The sequence below is a fragment of the Dermochelys coriacea genome, chromosome 3 (assembly GCF_009764565.3).
Source record: "Dermochelys coriacea isolate rDerCor1 chromosome 3, rDerCor1.pri.v4, whole genome shotgun sequence".
NCBI lineage: Eukaryota > Metazoa > Chordata > Testudines > Dermochelyidae > Dermochelys > Dermochelys coriacea.
This window is the reverse complement of record NC_050070.1, coordinates 160,654,858-160,677,365: the sequence shown is the minus strand read 5'-3', so window position 1 is coordinate 160,677,365 and position 22,508 is coordinate 160,654,858. Positions and strand designations below refer to the sequence as shown.

The 22,508-nt window shown below is 42.2% G+C and overlaps 1 protein-coding gene across 1 annotated transcript in view; it reads left to right on the top strand.

Moving 5' to 3' along the window:
* The window catches only part of DNAH14 (dynein axonemal heavy chain 14), a 551,687-nt gene that overhangs the window by 346,448 nt on the left and 182,731 nt on the right, over positions 1 to 22,508 (top strand). The window contains exons 42-46 of the mRNA XM_043511487.1: positions 3,555 to 3,772; positions 4,956 to 5,208; positions 10,267 to 10,387; positions 12,019 to 12,248; positions 13,574 to 13,690. Coding sequence (XP_043367422.1) covers positions 3,555 to 3,772; positions 4,956 to 5,208; positions 10,267 to 10,387; positions 12,019 to 12,248; positions 13,574 to 13,690 — 939 coding nt within the window. The remainder of the gene's footprint in view (positions 1 to 3,554; positions 3,773 to 4,955; positions 5,209 to 10,266; positions 10,388 to 12,018; positions 12,249 to 13,573; positions 13,691 to 22,508) is intronic.

Below are 22,508 nucleotides of genomic sequence, written 5' to 3'. Positions count from 1 at the left end.
ACAATGCCTCACTCAGTGGGGCCCTGACCTCTAAATGTTACTGTAATACAAATTTGTTAGTCACAAAATTCTGGAGATCTCAGCTACATTAGTGTTTCTCCAGAATGGTTGATTGGAGTTCTAAAAACAAACACCACAGAAACCTAGTGGTGCACAATAGGTTGGAACATCTACCTCCCCATTTGCAAAGCATCAGATGCCAAAATTGATCAGAAAGATAGATTATACAAGCCTGTGGCTTTTTAGTTGTCACTACCTCTGAAAGAAAGGTTTTAAAATTAGCTCCCTTATCAATACAAGTGTCGCATTACTGTTTCCGTAAGGAAAGGGTTATTCAGATAGCTCCAGAAATCTTTTTGTTTAAAATAAGTTACCCTTTACACAGTTCCTGAGAAATAGTTCCCCCATTAATTTATTCTAACCCATTGCACTTCTTTAGAAGCTTATGACACATATGTGGATATTTCTAGCATTCTAAAGATATATCTCAAGCATATGAAGTACACATACCAGTTGTGATCAGTTCATCTCACTCTATCAAAAATGCCAAATCCTTAGAGCCACGAAGTTGCTGCAAACAAAATGTTAAAATCCTGCACCAGTTCTCATGGTAGATATCTGGGAAGCTATTCACAGGCATCCAGGAGCATTGGGGAGAAACGTGTATGAGTCTCATCTGAGGAAGGTTTGCAAAGTAAAGCCTTGTCTTCACTGCTAAATAGGTGTATTTTTTACTTCAGGGTAACTTAACATGCATGAGCTATCCCAAGGTAAAATACAATGAAGAGAAGGTACCTTAATTTTACCACAACTAGCTAACGTCAGCACTATTCCCATTGAGTTAAAAATAAAGTTGCCTTCACTGTGGTTTTTACTGTGGGATACCTCATGTGTGTTAGTTTCCCGAAGGTAAAATATATATCTTTTTAAGCAGTGAAGATAAGGCTTAAGCTGTCATTCCTCTGCAAGAGGCATCCTAATAATTAAAACTCTGTTTATCCCTCCAACTCTGCCACTTCTGTGATTCACTGTTTGTTTGCTATTTCCCATTAGTGATGAATGAGGAGAGGAGTAGTGCAACGGAATGAGAAATTTCAAACTAGATAATCTTCTTTATATTAGCAACTTCTCTCCTCATTCAGCCCACGTTGGTAGGCTGGTAAATGAACAGAGTACCAATTGAAGTTTTTCTCCAAAGGGAGATTTAGACATATAATTGTCTTAAGGTTGGATAATACTTTATACCAAGTTGTTATCTTACTGTTAATAATCAGTTGCTGGACTGATAATACACAGCTGTGGAAGAAGTCTTCTAGCATTCTGAACTGTAAGGTGGAGCTTAGTCCAGGAGCCTCCGTTGGGCTGCCTCCAAATTCCATAGGTGGAAGGCACTAACCCATTAACGATGAATGAGGAGAGAAGCTGCTAACAGAAAGAAAATGATGAAGTAAGAAATTTCTCTTTTTCTCTCTCTCAGGAAAGAAAGAATAGAATGAGAGAGGAAGGAAAACAGAATCCTCAGGGCCCACACATGTGCAGGAGAGAATTATTAAATAAGTTATGCTTAAAAAGAAAACCTGTATGTGTATAGCTTTTCTTTCACATAAATATATAAATCTCCCATTCCATGAAAGTTCTTTCAAAGAGCCATATTAGTTCTTGAGTTTATTAGAGAGCTGACTGATGAACAGGAATGGTATACATATTTAATATATATCTCTGGAATAATCTAATATGGCATAAATATTCATGACAATTTTTAGAACTATGGATGCAGTTTGGGCATTTAGAATTTATGCCACTCCTTATGGCTGGATCAGTCTGCCAGTAGTTTGCTGAGCACTATTTCTCTACTTGTAAAACCTTCTAAAGACATGCCTATACAATTAAGCTTTCCAAAATGATAATTCTTCTCTCTTTGGGGAGGCTAGTGCTACTCTAGATCCTAGTCTCATGCTAACTGAATACAAGGAATTTGACTCTGTGCTGTCCTGATTAGTAGTTGTTACAATCTGTATCCCTGTGTTCACCCTTTTAACAAAACTATTATGGATTGTGTACAAAGTGTACCTTGTGGTGTTATGTGAAAACTCATAATGTACTGATCATTATTGCCCTGGTAAAATGTGTGACAACATTGTATGTAAAGTTTTATAAAATTCTATTGTATGACATAGCTGAGACATGTTCCAAGTTTAGAAAAGCAGGCACAAACTAGTTCCTCAGAGACAAAAAGCAAACTGATGCCTCAGCCAGGTGTCAATAAAATCAAATGGACTATCACCTGGTTAAGTGGCAATTCTTTGGCAGAAAAAAGGGTCTGAGTGAGAAATTTACAGCTGGCAGTTCCCATCTCTCGAGACTTTGTCTCCTGATCTCCAGCCGGAGATGATCCTCAAAGAAGAGGAAAAGGATAAAAATAAGGAAGAGAGGCCTTAAATCATCTCTCCCCTCATCTCTACTCACAGCATCAACAATACCTTAAGGACATTGAACTGGGGGGAGGGGTCCTGGCTGAAAGGACTCTAGCCAGTAAGATTGCTAGAGCATATGGTGAGAGAAATTTTTGCTTTGAATTCACTTAGCTTGTTGAGTGAGGTGTTAGTTGTGTTATACCTTTAACCGATTCTGACTTTTATGTCTCATTACTTGTAATCACTTAAAATCTATCTTTCTGTACTTAATCAACTTGTTTTATTGTTTTATCTAAACTGCTGTGTATGGATTGAAGTGTTTGGGGAATTCCATTTGATATAACAGGATTTGTGCATATCATTTTCTACTAATGAAATGATGGACTTTATATGAGCTTGTATTGTCTAGGAGTGTGCTGGCAAGTACAAGACACACGTTTCTGGGGGAGAAATATGGGACTGGGATCTTGTTGGCGTTGCCATGCAGTATAATTCATGGGTGGGTGGCTATAGCACTCAGTATAGCTGGGAGTGATTACATGCTGGAGGCAGTTTGTGGGCAGGCACCTCAGCTTGGAGAATTGAGGGGACACAGCTGTCCATCAGTCCAGATTGAACCCTGGGGAATGTCATAGTGGTGCAATAGGGTCTTTGTGCTTTCTTCCTCAGCTTTGTGCATGTAAGCAAGGTCAGACACAGTCTAGCATTCTATGTTTGTTCTGTCTTGTCTTACACTATATTGAACCTGCTCCGATTTTAGAATGTAAGCTCTTTGGGTCAAGGACTCTGCTATATCCATTAGACAGCACTGTTTACTCTATAACTAACAAAAATAATACTAATATTAGAAAGAAACAATCATTAATTTAACATGTTAAATGTTTGCAAGTTTTGATCCAGTAATCTTCTTTTACTGACAGACAGAGATGGTATGAGGCAAAGCTGAGTTAGTTTCTTAAGCACTCTCAGATAATTATTGGAGTAACACCTTCCGTTCTATTAACTGTATTGCATTTCAACCACATGTAGTAAGACAAGCTTTTATGACCTCTGAACACTCTCGTCAGGTAGAAAATGCAACAGAAGAGCTTCTTTTTATATGTGTGACAATGAGACTATAAAATGAATGCTTATTTGTAGGTAATACTATTACTGATTGGCAGTGGATAATCTTGGATGGACCAGTAGACACAGTTTGGATAGAAAACTTAAATACTGTGCTAGATGATACCAGAACTCTGTGTCTTGCAAATAGTGAAAGAATCTACTTACCATCAGGAATCAGAATGATATTTGAAACGGACAGTCTCTCTCAGGCCAGTCCTGCTACTGTCAGTCGATGTGCTATGGTTTTTGTGGTAAGTCTGTAAGAAAAATTACAGATTATTTTCTGATAAGAATTTTTTGCCTTATTGATTTATTTGACTTCATCTGCAAAAAATGCCAACATAATAAACTGAGCAAATTAATATTTAGTACATTGTTAAGCCACCAGATTTGTATTATCCTGTCAGTGATTTTAGAAGGAACAATACACATGCGCCAAAGGCTGTATATTTGTAGATTATTATTTTAAGTAATAGCCTCAATTTTTGTGGTCACAATTTTAAGTCACAAATTTTGCACTCACAGCTTATACTCTAATAAATTTGTTAGTCTCTAAGGTGCCACAAGTACTCCTTTTCTTTTTGCGGATACAGACTAACACAGCTGCTACTCTGAAACAGAGCTACATAGTGACTTTAGGTTTCAGAGTAGCAGCCGTGTTAGTCTGTATTCGCAAAAAGAAAAGGAGTATTTGTGGCACCTTAGAGACTAACAAATTTATTAGAGGTTTCAGAGTAGCAGCCGTGTTAGTCTGTATTCTCAAAAAGAAAAGGAGTACTTGTGGCACCTTAGAGACTAACAAATTTATTAGAGCATAAGCTTTCGTGAGCTACAGCTTATGCTCTAATAAATTTGTTAGTCTCTAAATTTATTAGAGCATAAGCTTTCGTGAGTGAGCTGTAGCTCACGAAAGCTTATGCTCTAATAAATTTGTTAGTCTCTAAGGTGCCACAAGTACTCCTTTTCTTATAGTGACTTTAGGCACAGCCATGAGTAAAGGGCAGTGCCTAAATTGCACCACCTCAGAAGTAGCACCAGGAGGCACTATGACTCAGGGATACAGCTGTGAATCACAAATTCCTCCCCTGCTTCCTTCTTGCTCTGTAGTGAGGAAGTAATTTTGCTGCTGCTTCTGAGTATGGGCAGCAAGTGTTTGCACCCTCAGTGTTGGTCTAGCTACAGTAGCCAGTGAGTAATGTGGTTGGAGCCAAGTCTCTGCATGTTCCCTGTCCTTTCTGACCATTTGCTATGTGGTGGGGGGAGTAAATGGGAATGCAGTGATTATTAGTAGTTAGGGATCTGGTTCACTGTTTGTGTCCCATCTTGCTCATTTTGAAACCAGTGCAAAAATAAGTCTCCAGCTTTGTAGTCTACAGTCTACATTTCTCAAGATCTATTGTAAAGACTATACAACTAATTTGATTTAATTAACAGGACCCAACTAATCTGGGATGGGAACCTTATGTAAAGACATGGCTATTAAAAGTTTCCAGAATAATTACACAAAGTGGCTCAGAGTGTCTTGAAAGTTTATTTGAAAAAAGTGTAAAAAAAGGACTACATTTTTTAGAAAAACACAAGAAACTGCAGCCATTTCCCGTGCAGCAGATCGGAATTGTAATGAATCTCTGCAGAATTCTTGGTTCTTTTATTGATATAATGAGCAAAAATGGACTCTTCTTTCACAGTGAGTAAATACATTTTAAAATTAATTTAAAATATTTTTTCCTTTCATAGTAGTTTGATTCTTTGATGTTGAGCATATAATTACCATCTAATTAGTTTGTATTCACATACTTGTTTCCTCAAGACAGGGCAAAACTAAAGTGACTCAGCCTCTTACATGTATAGAGTTTAAAAAATACTTTCCACTGTTTGCATTACTCTCTTAAACTGCTTGAAAATAAATTTTTCTCTAAAGATACCATTTATACCACTTTTGAGTCTTGTGCCTCCAGAATGAGTCATGCAGAAAAATCCCTTAGCTTTTAAGCTTTTTGGCCCTCTGACATGGATTGCTCTACAGTGAGCCTATCTCCTCACCAAGACATTCTGTGCCATGGGTGATCTAATAAAAGAGGCCATCCTCAGACTACAGTCAAGACTTGCCTTTCCATGTTTGGCCACATGGCCTCATGCATCCACATTACACCATTTGCTAGGCTCCATCTCCATTGCCTACAAACCTGGCTTCAATCTATCTGCTCACCAGAAAAAAGACAAGATCAGTGCCAAAGTAGCAATTCTGACCAAGGTTCTGGCCTCTCTTACTCAATGATAAAGCCAGAGAAAGTTTGGATGGGAGTTCCTTTCCTCACAGCTACGTGCAAGGTGACTAGCTTCACAGATGACTCCATTTTATGTTAGGGAGCTCATATGGGCAATCGTACTGCGCAAGATGCCTGGACCCTCAGGAGTCCAGATGCATATCAATCTGCTGGAACTAAAAGAGGTCTGTTGGGCCTGCGATGCTTTCTTTCTACTCATCCAATCCTGACATATCAGATAATATTGGCAACATGATGACTGTCTTCTATGTAAACAGGGGAAGAAGATACCTCCCTCTGCATATTGAGACAGTCAACATGTGGAACTGGTGTATCTGAAATCATATAACTGTTTCAGTAGTATGCCTAACAAATATGCAAAGCTCTCTAGCAGACAGTCTCAGGAGACATTTTTCTTCAGATCATGAATGGGTGAGATTCACAATTCCATTCTCAATGGGGACTCCCTTCTGTTCCATGGACAGACCACCTCAGTGATGCCTGTCCTCCTAAGTCATTGATACCACAGTCTCTGCAAAATCCATCGTGACAGAGCTTGGGTCATCCTCATCACACCCAGCTGGCTGAGGCAGTTCTGGTTCTCAGACCACCTGAGGATTTCAACCTGTCTGTCCATCATCATCCAACTATTTCCAGATCTGCTAATGCAATACAATGGCACCATCCAGACACCCCAACCCAGGGCCACAACAACTCAAGGCCTGGCACTTGGATGGGCATCAGAGGTAGAGCACTCATGTTCTATGATGGTTCAATCCATCCTCAACCAAAGCAGAAAGAATTCTTCCAGGAGATGCTATTCAGCTAAGTGAAAGTCCTCCTCTTGGTCACAACACCAATTATCTCTAGATTCCAGTGAGATCTCTGCTATTCTAGAACATCTATTCACCTTTAAGAAATTGGGTGTCTGTTAGTTCCCTACAGGTTCATCTGTCAGCAATCAGTGCTTTTCATTCTCCTACCAAAGACCACACTATCTTCATTCATCATGCGATGACTAGATTCTTGAAGGGACTTATTAGATCCTTTCCACCAGTGGTGAAGGACCTCTGCCTCATTCTTTTGACTCTCACCAAACCTCCTTTCGAATCATTAGCCTCTTGCTCTATGTCCCATTTCTCGATAAAAGTTGCCAGAAAGGTGATCAAGCTGGGAGCACTCATGGCAAATCCACCATAGATTGCCTTTCATAAAGAGAAGATCTCTCTTCACCTACATCCAAAATTAATCCCTAAAATAATTTCAGAGTTTCAAATCAGTAAAACAATCCATGTACCAACATTTTTTTCCAGAACCATGCACCTCTGATGAGGCAAGGAGGCTTCACGTCTGATGAGCACTAGCCTTTTATCTACAAAGAACAAAAGCAACTAGAAAGACACCTAGCCTTTTTATTGCCACAGCAGAGAACTCAAGAGGTCAGAGAGACTCTAAATGGATCTTGGGTTGCAAGGTTGTTTGTTTCCAATTAGCTCTTATTTCCTCCACAGAGGGGGTGAGGGGCCGTTCCACCAGAGTGCAAGTAATTTCTACGGTGTCTCTGCAAGACTTGCCTTTTCTGGAAATATGTATTGCAGCTATCTGGAGCTCCTTACACACCTTTACAAGACATTACACTTTGGTGCAGTTTTCTACTGCTGATATAACTGTAGGGTCAGCAATACTACAGATAGTCATTACAGCTGCATCTTCTCATCCACCTCCTGTTTGACCACTGCTTACTAATTTCCCACATGTGGAATTCACATAGTGACCATCACTTGAAGAAAAAATGGAGATTATTTACTTGTTAGTACTGGAGGTTCTTCGAGATATGTGGTCCCTATCTGTATTCCACACCTTCCATCCCCCCCTGCTGCAGATCATAACTAGATTTTCAGTAGAAGGAATTGGAGAGGCATTGGTCTGCACTGTCCCTTGTACTCCTGGTTCAGAGCATGAGAAGAGCAACTGACACTGCTTACTAAAAATCTCTGAATTCAGGTGCATGGTGTGCATGAAAACCCATGTGTCAAATACAGATAGGAGACCACGTATCTCGAAGAACCTCCAGTACTAACAGGTAAGTTAGCATCCTTAATTTTGTCACTTAAGGCCTGATTCTACCACCTTTGCTCATGTTGAAAGTATAATATTCTTGAAATAATTACACTAAAATCATTGCAACTATTTATAAAGTGAAGTATCACTCAGAATGAGTAAAGGTGACAGAATTGGGATCCTATTTCCGCTTTCCTCTGTTTTAAAGTATTTTCTTTCCATACTTGTTTCTAATAAGCTGTAAATATTTCACATTGTTCCTTCTTAGTTTGGTTTGGGTGAAGAGTTAAAATATAGATACTTTTAAAATTCTGTTTAGATTAATATATATATATGAAAACATATGTTGTATTTGAAATGATGTAGACATTTTTTTGTTCTATTATCTTTTTGGAAACCAAAGATTAGGTTTTTATATTATTTCAATAATTTAATAAAATTCTAACAGATATGTAATTGGTAAATAATACAAGTTTGGTGCAACATACAATATGTTGGATGTTACAGTCCCTAGGAAATACAGAGAATAATATTAGTATATTTCATAGTTTCATAGTTTTATAGAGTTTCAGGCCAGAAGGGACCATCAGCTTATCTAGTCAGACCTTCTGTATGTCACAGGCCATCATATTTCACTGAGACACCCCTCTATTAAGACCAAAGGACTTAGTTTCTCAAGGACTGAAATGCTTTGGTCTAAATAAATTTTTGTGTGCCACAGTCAAAGAACAAGGTGCCACCAGTGCCCAGGGTGCCTGCAGTGGCAGGGAAATGATTAGGTGAGACATGCCAAGATAATTCCAGTAGGCAAACCATGCCATGTGCTACAGAGAAAGGTAGAAGAAACCCAAGGCCCTTGCCAATCTGACCTGGGAGAAAATTCCTTCCCAGTCCCATATCTGGTGATCAGTATGCTCCTAAGCATTTGATGAAGACGCACCAGTAAGGCATTTAGAAAGAGAATTAACTACCATTTCAGAACACTGCTCCACCTCATCCTGTCTTCTGCTTTGGCCAACCTCTGATGACTCAGAAGAAAGCGGGGACAGAATATATCAATTGTGCTTTGCAGGAGGGGGAGGCAGGATTTTCTGCAGATTATCTTAATCAGAACTGCAAGTATTATGAGCACGTTAAGGGACGAGTTGTGCCGGCAGTCCCATTCTCCCCATGGCCCATGAAAGAACAGAATGAACAGGTTGACTTATAGCCTTACAGATTTCAAGGCCCCTGAGCTCTGAGCCCCTGCACATACAGGTCATATAATTTCTCACAGAAGTTGAAATAGAGCACATCTTTTAAAGCATATATTTAAAGTATATCTTTTCTTATTTTAAATGCTCCAAGTGATAGTGAATTCACCATCTTGCCTCACATGGCAAGTCTGTATGTGGAACTGGCACTGAGCCCTGCTTTGGTGCATGCAGGGAGTGTAGAGTCCCCCAGTGTCTTCTCTGTAGTTCCATTGCAATTCTGCTACACTGCTACATTTTTGACCCTTACTCTCCTAAGTGAATTTTACTCATAAAAAAACCTATGTATGCTGTGATTCAGCTTTTTGTCTTCAGTTCATGTTAATCCAAAAGAACTCCTATCAGTCTGAGAAAACAATAATTAAAATAATACAACCAATTGTATGGTAAAAGAAAAATCTGATACTAGTTGATGCTATTCTAGTTAACTAACACCGCTAAAATTAAAATGGGTAAAGTTCACTTACCACCTCTGATTTCCTAATGGCCTGACTCTTCACAGTATATTGGTAATCTTCAGAATAACTCATGCCTGGCATTCTGATTTATGAGCTCAGTCATCCCCCAATGTCTTAACCACCTGCTTTCCTACAGAAGAACAACCAGCTCCACAGTTACTACTTGTAATGCTTCCTAAGAGCAGAAGTAGTTAAGTAGATGAGCTTCTTGTCATCCATGTTCCATGTCTTCTGATTCTCCATCTTATCTGACCTTTCTACAAAGGGCAGCATATTCTGTGGGAGTTACTAGTAACCTAGCAGTGCATTCAGACTTATAGGTACAGAGGAAGAACAGAAAGCTGAAAGATTTCATGTGTGTAGAATGTTGTTTGTTTTATGTGTACATCTGTTAGGTAGAACAATTATTTTCTATTCCTGTGCTGATAGAAGCAAAAAGGACTTTTCTCTGCAGTCAGTCATTTGAATTATTTTCTAGAGTAAATTATGACGAAGTCATAAAAAATTCTTTGGTAAAACATAGTTCCAATGTTAATCTAACATTTTCAAAGTAGTTGCCTTTTGACATTCCATAAAATGTGTAATGCAGATGAGAAGTTTCAAAGTTGATTGCCTAGAAAACTAAAATTAGTACAACTGTAGTTTGTTTAATCTTATAAACTTATTTCATACATATGTCAAATGATGTCTTTTGACTTTTTTTTAGGTGTTGAACATCAGAACTCTGTTGCAGGTACTTCAAAAGTGCCCCAGGCCCAGCACCTCAGCTCTCAACTAACAGTTGAAGTCAAAGCACTAATTGCAAAGGCCTCAGTAGAAAAGAAAAGGTCAGCCAATGGGTTTAGATTTGTTAACAATAAGCCATTATTCTTTCAAGAAAAGAGAAACGCCTTGATAAACAGTGTATTAATTCAAATTGGATAATTAGGAGTTGGCAAATAAAATTAGTCTTCCTTGCATCTTAAAGAACAGGCTACCACAAGGTTCTATGTTGGCCCTAACTTTGTTTAATGTCTGCATGTCAAATCTTTTCCAAACTACAACCTCAAAGTGTGTGTATGCTAGTGATATCTGCCTGACAGCACAAACTGAGATGTTGGATGAAACTAACTAGATGATTGTTTACAGTTTTCTTTAATTCAAGAATTTAGAGAACGATCTGAACTTTGTACCTGAGTCCCAATAAGGGACATATATACTGCATTCCTCCAGTATAATTATCTAGTTCCCAACTTGTGATCTTGTTCTACGTCCCTCAACTTATTCACGACCACCAGCCAAACTACCGTACTGTGAAAGACCCAGGCCTGTTGGGTACAGCAGAGTAGTAGAAGGCAGATGTACTGGCCACTGGATAAGCAGTTTTCTGTTCCCTGACTGACCAGAGCAGGGGCTGCTCCAGGCTAGGGTGGACACCTGACTCCAATTAACCTGCAAAGAGTCAGGTGAGACCATTAAGTTAATGTGAACATCTGACTCTAATTAAGGCCCTCTGATACTATAAAGGGCTCACTCCAGTCAGGCCGAGGAGAGCCAGGGAGTCAGAGGAGAGGAAGTGCAACCAAAGAGCTGGGTAATGAAGACACCCTCAAGCCACAGGAAAGGGAGCCCTAAGGTAAGGGAGAAAAAGGCGTTGAGAGAGAAGCGGGAGAGTTGTGTGGAAGTGACCCAGGGAAATGTAGCAACTCTGGCGGTGAGAGGTCAGCTGCCAACAGCTGCTGCCATTAGGGTCCCTGGGCCGGAACCCAGAATAGAGGGTGGGCTCGGGTTCCCCCCAACCTGCCACTACAGAAATACCTCCTGGGAGGGGAAGACAGGCCCCTGTCAGGACAGGAGATTAAACTGTTCAGGAATAAGCCTGTAGGGACAAAAGAAACTGAGGGAGTTCTCTCACCAACGTCCTTGCTGGCTTATGATGAAAAGGGCTCAGTAGACTGTAACTCTGGCCCTAGAGAGAGAAGGGCTACCTGGAGGGTTGCAGTGAGCCTCTGAGGCTAGCATAAACCGCCTGGAAATGCGGGACCCACGGGGACAAAGTTGGAGCTCTGCCACAGTATCTTTGAATTATGTTAGCCCACCATCTACTCCAGGTTCCAGCCCAGCGTCCACAGTCTCACACTGAAACAGCACCTTACATTGTATTAGGAAAAATGGAGTAATACTCTTAATATATCGTGCCTTATTGGGGCTTTTTGAGAATCCTTGGCAGCAGTACTACAGAATTATTTACCGTCTGGTACACAACAACTGTCGTAATATGTTTCATGCCACTTGGCTATTAGTAACGATGCATGTCTTTTGAAAATGTCACCCTACCAGTCCTTATGTTTATAAATCTACTTTGTGCATATTAACAATTTATAACATATAAGCTAATGACTTGCAATGAAGCAGTTGACTACAATAGTAATAGCCTGTTGTAATATTACTGAATCTACTTCTGTTTCATTGATTCCAGGGAAGATCAGAAATGGTTTTTGGAAAAGTATCCTGACAAACTGCCATCATTGTTAGGGAAACTCTATGTCTTTGCATTTACTTGGGTAGTTGGAGGAGTTTTAAGACGAGAGGCTGATTATAAGGAAGAGTCTCTGATTGGCATAGATACCCAAGATGAGTCTCTTGTAACTGTAACACGCAGTTTCAGTAACTTTGTTCATGATATATTTGAAGGAGAATCACCTATTGGTAAGTTTTGCTATATGTAGTATACTACATACCATTCATTAATTTTATGGTGTTTCTATTATAATTAGTTTGAAGGTTTTCATCTTTTAGAACCAAATCTTATAAATTTTCATGTTTGGACTTAAAAGCCACATATTATATATATGGTTTTGTATACTTTTTACAATGTATAGTACTTAAAAACTAAAGAAGATCAAATTAGCTGAATAATTATCTGTTTTCAAAGTCCCAGATTTTCTCCCCAAAATAATTTGTGTAATTATCATATTCAGACAAAGTCACAGTCATTAATAATATCATGGGAGAGGTGAAGTTGTCAGGGTAGGCCAGCCATGATTTCCACTTCGGCTGATTGCTGAAAAACTATTCACAAAGCAGCAGAAAATACGTGTAGTTCCAGAGCTGCTAATCAGTTTAAATTTAGAAGGATCATTTATTTAGAGTGTGTCTACACTGCAAAGAAACACTTGTGGCAGGGTACATCTACACTGCAATTAAACCCCCATGGCTAGTCTGTGCTAGCTGGCTTGGGCTCAGGCTAAGGGGTTGTTTAATGGTGGTGTAGACATTTGGGCTCAGGCAGCAGCCCAAGCTCTGGGACCCTCCCATCTCACATGGTGCTAGAGCCTGGGCTCCAACCCAAGCCCAAATGTCTACACTATCACTAGATCATCAGGTCCCTTGGCCTGAGCCCTGTGAGCATGAATCAGCTGGCATGGGCCAGCCCCGGGTTTTTAATTACAGTGTAAACATACCGTCAGTGCCCCAGTCTGGTGACTTTGTTTTGCAGGACTTGCACTATAGGGCTAAAAATAGCAGTGTAGACATGCCCACTTGGGCTGAAGCCCAGGCTCTGAGACCCACCTCCCTTGCCAGGTTTCAGAGTGCAGGCTGTAGTCTGAGCAAGCACATCTACACTGGTATTTTAATACCATAGCATGAGCCCAAGGCAGTTGACAAGGCTCTGAGACTCGCTGCCGTGGTTTTTTTTTTTCAATGTGGCATACCCTTATTGTTGATCAAAATGTATTTTTGACCTTCCAATGAGTGGTAAGAAGGAGAGATGGTTAAAGTGTTTTTTAAAAATCTAGAAATATATGTACACATTTCATTTCTTTGAGAAATACGCTATATTGACTACTGTTCAGTTGTTTAGCTTTACAGCACCACACTTAAAGAGTCAGTTGAACAATATTAAAATCTCTAATTTCTCTGGGGAAGATCCTCAGCTGGTATAAATTATCATAACTCTTTGACATCAAATTCTAATGTGCACCAGCTGAGGATTTATCTATCTGCTTCAGTATCTGATTCCAACTTCACAGGCATTCAGTTCCCAGCTGGAGACAGGGTTATCTTTGAGTATTTTGTGGATTTACAAACTGGTGACTTTGCACCATGGACAGACTTAGTTCCTACCACTCAGTTTCTAATTCAGCAAGGTAAGATTCCTCAGCAAAAATCTGTAGTACTGTATTATCAACTTTATTATGGGAGGATCTTTTTTCCCTTTAAATATAGTGCTTACAAAGATGAAAGATTCACACCACTGTCGATTGGAGTCCTCTGTTTATCCTCAGAACAAGTACAGTATTGTGAGTGATGGAGTAAACTGTCCTCTGGGTGTTCATCAAGCGTATCTCAAATTTGACTTGGAGATACCACCTGCATGGATGAGAGGATAGTTCAGTTTTTTGTAATCATCCATTTCTTAATGTCTGTGCTGAGACAGCCAACAATGTTCTCCTTCAAGTTATGGTCTCTGTATGTATTCAGTCAAGGTGCACATGCGCTTCATATGCCTGAGACCTGAAGATTGTTCACTAGCAGAGTCCTTTGGTCTGCACCTGTGCCCTTCTATTCCTCATGTTCCAAACCAAGGATATAAGGAGTGGTGCAGACCTATGACCTCTTTATTTCCTTTCTACCACCTGTGGCCTGAGACAGAACTTGTCTAGTATCCACAGCTTTAGCTAGCATTCTTTATTTTAGTGTTAGCAGTTGTAAATAATTTGGCCTGCTCTTTTATATAAATTTATTATAGGGTTAGAGATGGTTTAGGAGCCAGAGGTCTGAGATCCCTGCCCTCTCTCTCACTCCCCTGTACAGAGTACCTAGTATGCCCAAGACTCCAGGATTCAAGATCTGTGTAATCTGCCCCCAGACCTTCCCTGGTCAGTGACAATCACTTGACTGTATTTCCTTGGGGAAGCTCACATTCCCTCTACGTATAATATCTGCTGCTCCTTCCTTCACTGAACCCATAAATCCAATAATTTCAGATTTAGAAGATTCCTGATGGATTGCTCAATGAGGCCTTGATCCAACCCATCAGACCCCCTCATAGATCAGGCAGAAGTGTCAAGAAGTGCCCCATTTGAGCACGGTTTTCTCCAGCTCCAGAACTGCTGAAAGCAAAGTTAAGGACACTAGCAAACAAAGCAAACATGACTAGGGTAAGGGTAAAAAGAAAAGGAGTACTTGTGGCACCTTAGAGACTAACAAATTTATTAGAGCATAAGCTTTCGTGAGCTACAGCTCACTTCATCGGATGCATTTGGTGGAAAAAAAACCACCAAAGGTAAGGGTAAACTCTCTCACAAGAATAAATGTGAGAAATCCCTCTCTAAGTCCTCATTTAAGAAAAGGACTTCTTCCCAGACTCCTTCTGACTCAGATGATATTCTGTGCTCTGCTACATGTGTGTCAGGAGCTCACAAGGAGCCAGGGTACCAGTTTCTCAGCTCTGAGAACCAAAAATTCCCTGAGGAATTTCAATCGCTGAAGGAGTGAAACTATTCTCGATACCAATAAGGGAAAGGAGCAAGTGGATATCTCCTCCACCAATGGTACCAACTTGCATGGAGGAGGAGTTGTTGATACCAAGAACTGCCATTCACCTAAAACTGGCACTACCAGCACTGCCAAGGGTTTGTCCTGTTTGTCCCCCAGCAATAAAAGTCAGATACACTATAATCCCTATAATCTGTGCAGACTCAGAGTTGCCAATACTGTCAGATCTTGTCCTTGCCCACACCATTGGTTCATCATTCATTAATGCCATCTACTAGCTGAGCCATAATAAGGCCACCACCAGTACTGATGGTCCTGCCCATCCACACAGAGGATTTGTACTCCTCCAATGAATCTGGGGTCAGTGGGAGAGCTTCACGGGTTTTATCAAGGTGGGAAGTCGGCCCTAACAGAGGCTCTAAGATTTAATGGGCACCTTCCCACTCCCACAGGAGAGGCTACCCAGTTCCTCTGAGGGACCATTATCTCCTATCATTACCTCTATAATCCCTCTCAATGGCTTTATTGGAGTTCCTGGGATCCTTCTATGAGATATCCTGAATACAGAACAAGAGTCAAGGCATATATTCCCACCTGGGGAAGAACCCCAACCCACTCAGGAACACTCCAAGGAAGAGAGAGAATCTGACGGCAGAGTTATCATCCTCACCAAGTGAATAGGTCTCATCAGCCTCACTGTCACCAGCAGACAACTATAGACAACACCAAGATCATCTTAGAAAAATCACTCTAGATCCCCATGGAAGAAATACAGGATATCATAAATTACTAAAAAAGAAAAGGAGTACTTGTGGCACCTTAGAGACTAACAAATTTATTAGAGCATAAGCTTTTGTGAGCTACAGCTCACTTCATCGGATGCATTTGGTGGAAAAAACAGAGGAGAGATTTATATACACACACAGAGAACATGAAACAATGGGTTTATCATATACACTGTAAGGAGAGTGATCACTTAAGATAAGCCATCACCAGCAGCAGGGGGGGGAAAGGAGGAAAACCTTTCATGGTGACAAGCAAGGTAGGCTAATTCCAGCAGTTAACAAGAATATCAGAGGAACAGTGGGGGGTGGGGTGGGAGGGAGAAATACCATGGGGAAATAGTTTTACTTTGTGTAATGACTCATCCATTCCCAGTCTCTATTCAAGCCTAAGTTAATTGTATCCAGTTTGCAAATTAATTCCAATTCAGCAGTCTCTCGTTGGAGTCTGTTTTTGAAGCTTTTTTGTTGAAGTATAGCCACTCTAAGATCTGTGATCGAGTGACCAGAGAGATTGAAGTGTTCTCCAACTGGTTTTTGAATGTTATAATTCTTGACGTCTGATTTGTGTCCATTCATTCTTTTACGTAGAGACTGTCCAGTTTGGCCAATGTACATGGCAGAGGGGCATTGCTGGCACATGATGGCATATATCACATTGGTAGATGTGCAGGTGAACAAGCCTCTGATAGTGTGGCTGATGTGATTAGGCCCTATGATGGTGTCCCCTGAATAGATATGTGGACACAGTTGGCAAGGGGCTTTGTTGCAAGGATAGGTTCCTGGGTTAGTGGTTCTGTTGTGTGGTGTGTGGTTGCTGGTGAGTATTTGCTTCAGATTGGGGGGCTGTCTGTAAGCAAGGACTGGCCTGTCTCCCAAGATCTGTGAGAGTGATGGGTCGTCCTTCAGGATAGGTTGTAGATCCTTGATGATGCATTGGAGAGGTTTTAGTTGGGGGCTGAAGGTGATGGCTAGTGGCGTTCTGTTATTTTCTTTGTTGGGCCTGTCCTGTAGTAGGTGACTTCTGGGTACTCTTCTGGCTCTGTCAATCTGTTTCTTCACTTCAGCAGGTGGGTATTGTAGTTGTAGGAATGCATGATAGAGATCTTGTAGGTGTTTGTCTCTGTCTGAGGGGTTGGAGCAAATGCGGTTATATCGTAGAGCTTGGCTGTAGACAATGGATCGAGTGGTATGATTTGGATGAAAGCTAGAGGCATGTAGGTAGGAATAGCGGTCAGTAGGTTTCCGATATAGGGTGGTGTTTATGTGACCATCGCTTATTAGCACCGTAAATAAATTACTGGATATTCTTCAGAGCTTAGATCATAGTAAGGTGGCATTGCCAATCTATGAGACTATCTTAGAACCAGCCAAAATGGTCTGGCATACTCCAGCCACCTATGCTCCCACTCCAAAAGGAATGGAGAAGAAGTATTTTGTACTGTCTAAGGGCTTGGCTATACTTGTGAGTTAGAGCACATTAAAGCACCCTAGCTCACTACCTGTCCACACTGGCAAGGCACGTAGAGCGCTCTGACTCCATGGCTAGAGCGCTCCTGGTACTCCACCTCAGTGAGAAGATTAAAGCTTGTTGAGCCTTGGCTGAAACACCTGGGCATCAGTGGGAATGAGGTGTTGCATGACTGCACTCTGCTCAGCCTCTGGAAAAGTCCCATAATCCCCTTAAGTCAAGCGGCCACTCTTCTCATTGTTTTGAGCTCGCTGTAGGAATGCAGATATGCCCTTTGAAAGCTCTGTTTCTGACAGCTGGCATGCTTATCTGCTCCAAGACAAACTGGTGACCATTTACAAACTGGTGACTTTGCACCATGGACAGTAAAGCAACCATTACTGTGGAATGCTGTGTGTGAGAGAGAACTTGTGTGTCTGAACTTACAAGACAGCATGCTGACATGCTCTCAGCCCCACCAAAAACCCACTCTCTCTCCCCCCCACATACACACAACACACTCCCTGTCACACTCCACCCCACCTCGTCCCCATTTGAAAACCACGTTGCAGCCACTTGCATGCTGGGATAGCTACCACAATGCTTTGCTCTCTGTGGCCATTGCAAGAGCTGCTAATGTGGCCATGCCAGTGTGCTTGTAGCTGTCAGCATGGACAGATTGCAGCACTTTTCCTACTGCGCTCTATGAAGGCTGGTTTAACTCAAAGCGCTCTACATCTGCAAGTGTAGTCATGCCCTAAAAGGGCATAATACTGTTTCTCACACCCTGCTCCAGACTCTTTAGTGATGTAGCCTGTCACCAAAAGGAACAAGCAACACCAACACAGATCTGCACTCACAGATAGAGATACCAAACATCTAGACCGCCTCAGGAAAAAGAACTTCATTTCTGACACTTTACAGTTCTGCACAGTAAACTACCAGGCTTTAATGGCAAAGTATGCTTTTATTAATTATAATAAGGTCTCTGAATTCATCATCTAGCTGCCTCCAGAACACAAACTTCAGTGTCAAATAGTCATTGAAGAGAGTATGTTGATAGCCAGGTCTGCCTTCCTGGCTTCAGTAGATGCAGCTGATACAGCCTCGTGCTTGGTGGCAACATCTGTAGTCCTGAGACGGGCTTTGTGGCTCTGATCCTCTGGATTTCCCAAAAAATCCAGTTAACTGTGGAGGTCCTTCAAAGGAAATTCTCTGGGTACCTATCCTCCTGCACCACAGATGAAATGCCCTAAGCCTCAGTCTTACTGACAACAGCAGCTACTTAACCCTTTTACTAGAAGAAAGCTAATGAGCCTCGTAGAAAACACCAAAGAATACAGCACAGTAAACAGAACATTTCCCCTTTTTTCTCCTTCTGGGCCCAGTTTCCCACTGAGTAAGCCTTTTGACAGCACTGTCAAGAGCTATAAACGAGTCCGCCTGCCAAATCTACTTGTATCGGATTCCCGTACCCTGGGTGACAGCCACCTTATCCTCTGCATGGCACCATAAAACATCAAACAAATGGGTTTTGGAAACTATCACCACTAGTTATACAATAAAGTTCCTGTCCATTCCCCCTTTAAAACCCTCTCCCGCATCCCACTCTAGGGACTCCTCTCACAAGAGATGCTAAGACAGACTCCCTGCTCCATCTGGGAGCCATAGAGTCAGTACTACCCCAACACTAGGGAAAATAATCTTACTCAAGGCATTTGCGTATCCCCAAGAAGAAGGAGGCTGGAGGCCCATACTAGATTTCAAATACTTTAATGTCTTCATCCTTCACCTGAGATTCGGAATGATCACTCTGGCCTCTATAATCCCCTCACTAAACTGGAGTAATTGGTTTACAGCTCTCAATTTAAAGGATACTTATTTTCACATAGATCTCCACCCTGCACACAGGAAATTCCTGTGGTTTATCATCATTACCAATACAGAGTGCTCCCCTTCCACCTCTTGACAGCTCAGCAAGTCTTCACAAAGGACTTGTCAGTAGTGGCAGCGTCATCGGGACATATCAATGTTCCTATACCTAGAGGATTGACTGGTTGTGATAAAGTCATGCCAGGAAGTACAAGTGGCAACTTTATCCCTAATCTGATCCCTATAATTGTAGGAGTGAAGGCAGAAAAGTAAAAAATAAAAGCAGAAAAGTCCACTTTAACTCCCACACAGACTATAGACTTTATTGGCGTGACCTTGGATTCAAACGTGGCCAAAGCATTCCTGCCTCAGGACCAGTTCCAAGCAATGAAGGATCTCATCTCTCAACTTGGATTGAGCCCTCAGATAACAGTATGATCCTGTCTTGTCGTCATAGGCCATATGGCTTCATTATATATGTGACTCCTTTTGCGAGATTTTGTCTGTGATGTCTACATACATGGTTGCAGACAATCTATTTACCAAGCAAGCGCAATCTGGAGAAGTTGTTCTTGCTTCTCCACAGGCTTTTGACAGCACTCACCTAGGCGGGAAAACATGAAGATAGTGTGTGTGTAGTGGTTCTCTTCATCATCCACCACCCACAAAAAGGTTAATTACAGACTCCTCCCTACTAGGCTGCACAAAGTGCCCAAAGCTTGCAATGGTTCTATCCATCCATCCCTGCATGTTTAGGTTATGTTGGACAATGTGGCAAACTGTTTATTATATCAACAAACATGAAGGAGCAAGGTCCACCCTTCTTTACATAAAGGCTGTCAATCTATGGAATTGTTGTATCTCCCCCTAGACGACCACCTTGGTAATGCACCTTCTAGAGATGCAGAGCGCTCTGGCAGACAGCCTCAGCAGACATTTCTCCAAAGACAATGAGTGGGAAGTATGTGACTCAGAGGTTTGGAGCATTATTCAATGAGGACTCCTACCATGAGTTCTCTTTGTATCTCACAAGAGCAAGAAATGCCCAGCCTACTGCTCCTAAGCAGCCTGGGGCCAAAACTCCAGTTTTGTGTACATTTCTAGTACAATGGTTGGAACCACTAATGTACACATTCCTGCCTATACCTCTCTTACTAAGGAAGATCAAGCAAGACAAAGTGTCACTGGCTCCTGTGTGGCCGAGGCAGTTCAGGTTCACCAGCATTCTGCAGAAGACCTTGCATATGTGCATCTTCATTCAGCTCTTATCAGACCTATTGACCCAGGCCAGAGGCAAGATCACCCCTCCCAATGCAGCATTTCTCCATATAGTGGCTTGGTATTTGGATGGATGACAAATTTAGAGAGGTCATACTTAGAGGCTGTACAATTCATCCTTAAGAATAGTGGAAAAGACTCCATGAGAAAAAGCTATAAAGGAAAATGGAAGAGATTCTCCATACAATTAGCATCATAGGCTATCCCCAGACAGTTCTAGATCCCTATTATTCTGGACTACCTCCTCTCTCTGGAAAACACGGGGGTTATCTCTCAGCTCCTTGCAAGAGCATGTGGTGGCTATTGATGTCTTTCATCTTCTGGAAAACAATGAGACTTTGCTCATGTAACTACAAGAAGGTTTCTGAAGGGACTTGTCAGAATCTTTCTTCTGATGCTGAAACCTACCCCAATATGTAACCTCAATTCTCGTCCTGTCAGCATTAATGAATTCCCCATTCAAACCTTTAGCCTCATGTTACTTCACTCATCTACCAATGAAAGTTGCTTTTCTAGTTGCAATCACCTCAGCCAAAGAGTAGGTAAGCAGAGCCCCTTATGGCGAACCCTCCCTGTGTGGTGTTTCATAAGGATAAGGTTTCCTTCAGGTAACATTCTAAATTCATTCCAAAAGTAATCTTAGGATTCCATCTGAACCAGGTCATCCACTTATCTGTCTTCTATCAGAAGCCCCATGTATCCAGAGAGGACAGGAAGCTGCTCTACTTCTGAATTATCTGTTGAGCCTTGGCCTTCTACCTACAGAAGTGCAGCAACGCTTAAATACCTTTAAAAATCTGGGCCCTACTGTCCAAATCAGATGCTCAGTTTGGTAGGGCAGTGTTTGAAGCTATATTTAATTAGGACACCAAGTCGCACCACCCATTGATGGGGTACTACTTTCCAAACTAGCCAAAGAGAGGGAATATGCAGAGGACACTCAAAAAGAGGTGAAGACTTCTTACTTGTGATGAGTTTTTCAGGGTTGACTCTACATATACACACTCCCCACCCACCTTTCTCTCTTCCTTTGAGTCCTAATATAATCACTGCAGTGGCAATGGAAGAAACTCAGGCAATAGCAGGTGCTATGCCCCTTTTTATAGCTTTATCCTCAGAACATTCAGGAACTCTAAGGGGAAGAGCAGGAGGGGGCACATGAGCACTCTAATGACATTGCTATGAGAAATTTTCATCATCTAGGCCAGGGGTCGGCAATCTATGGTACGCGTGCCAAAGACGGCACGCCAGCCAATTTTAAATGGCATGCGGCTGCCAAACCCAGGCGGGGACCCCCGGCAGGCAGCAGCGTGCCATTAAAAATCCTGCCCGTCCTGGCCCGCTTTTCTTCCCCCGGCCCCGTGCAGGGGGCAAGGTGAAGAAGCTTGGTCCTGCTGGCTGCTGCTGCAGGGCAGGCAAGCTCCCCACTCCCCCCACTGTGCTGGGTGCTGGGTGCCTGCCCCTCCTCTCCCTCCCTGCCGCTAATCAGCTGATGGCCCTTGCTAGGGAGGGGGAGAAGCGGAGCCACAGCATGCTCACTGCTCCAGGGAGGAGGTGGACAAGAGGTGGGGACAGGGCCTTGAGGAAGGGGGGTGGAATCAGGGCATATCCCCTCCAGCCCCCTTCCATGAGCCACTCTGGGCAGGTGGCTGGGAGCACCCCCAAGACCCCAGCCCATACCCCTAGCCCTCTGCCTTGACCCCTGTAACCCCCACACACACCCTGCCCTGACTGTTGCACCCCCCACATTCTCACCCCCACCGTAAGCACCAAACGGGAGCTCCTGCACCCCCCCACCCGCCACATTCCTACCTGCATCTCTCGCACCAAATGGGAGCTGCCCAGGTAAGCACTCCACACCCAAACCTCCTGCCCCAACCCTGAGCCCCCTCCTTCATTCTAGCTCCTGACCAGACCCTACACCCCAACCCCCAGCCTGCTCCCCCTCCACCCCTGTGCTCAGTGCACTCCCACCCTCAGCTCAGTGCAGAGAGAGAGGAAGACAATGGGCTATAACCAGGGAGAAGGTAGGTACCCACTCTATGTGGGCAGGGCCGGGATCTCAGACTGGCAGAGGGCTGAGCG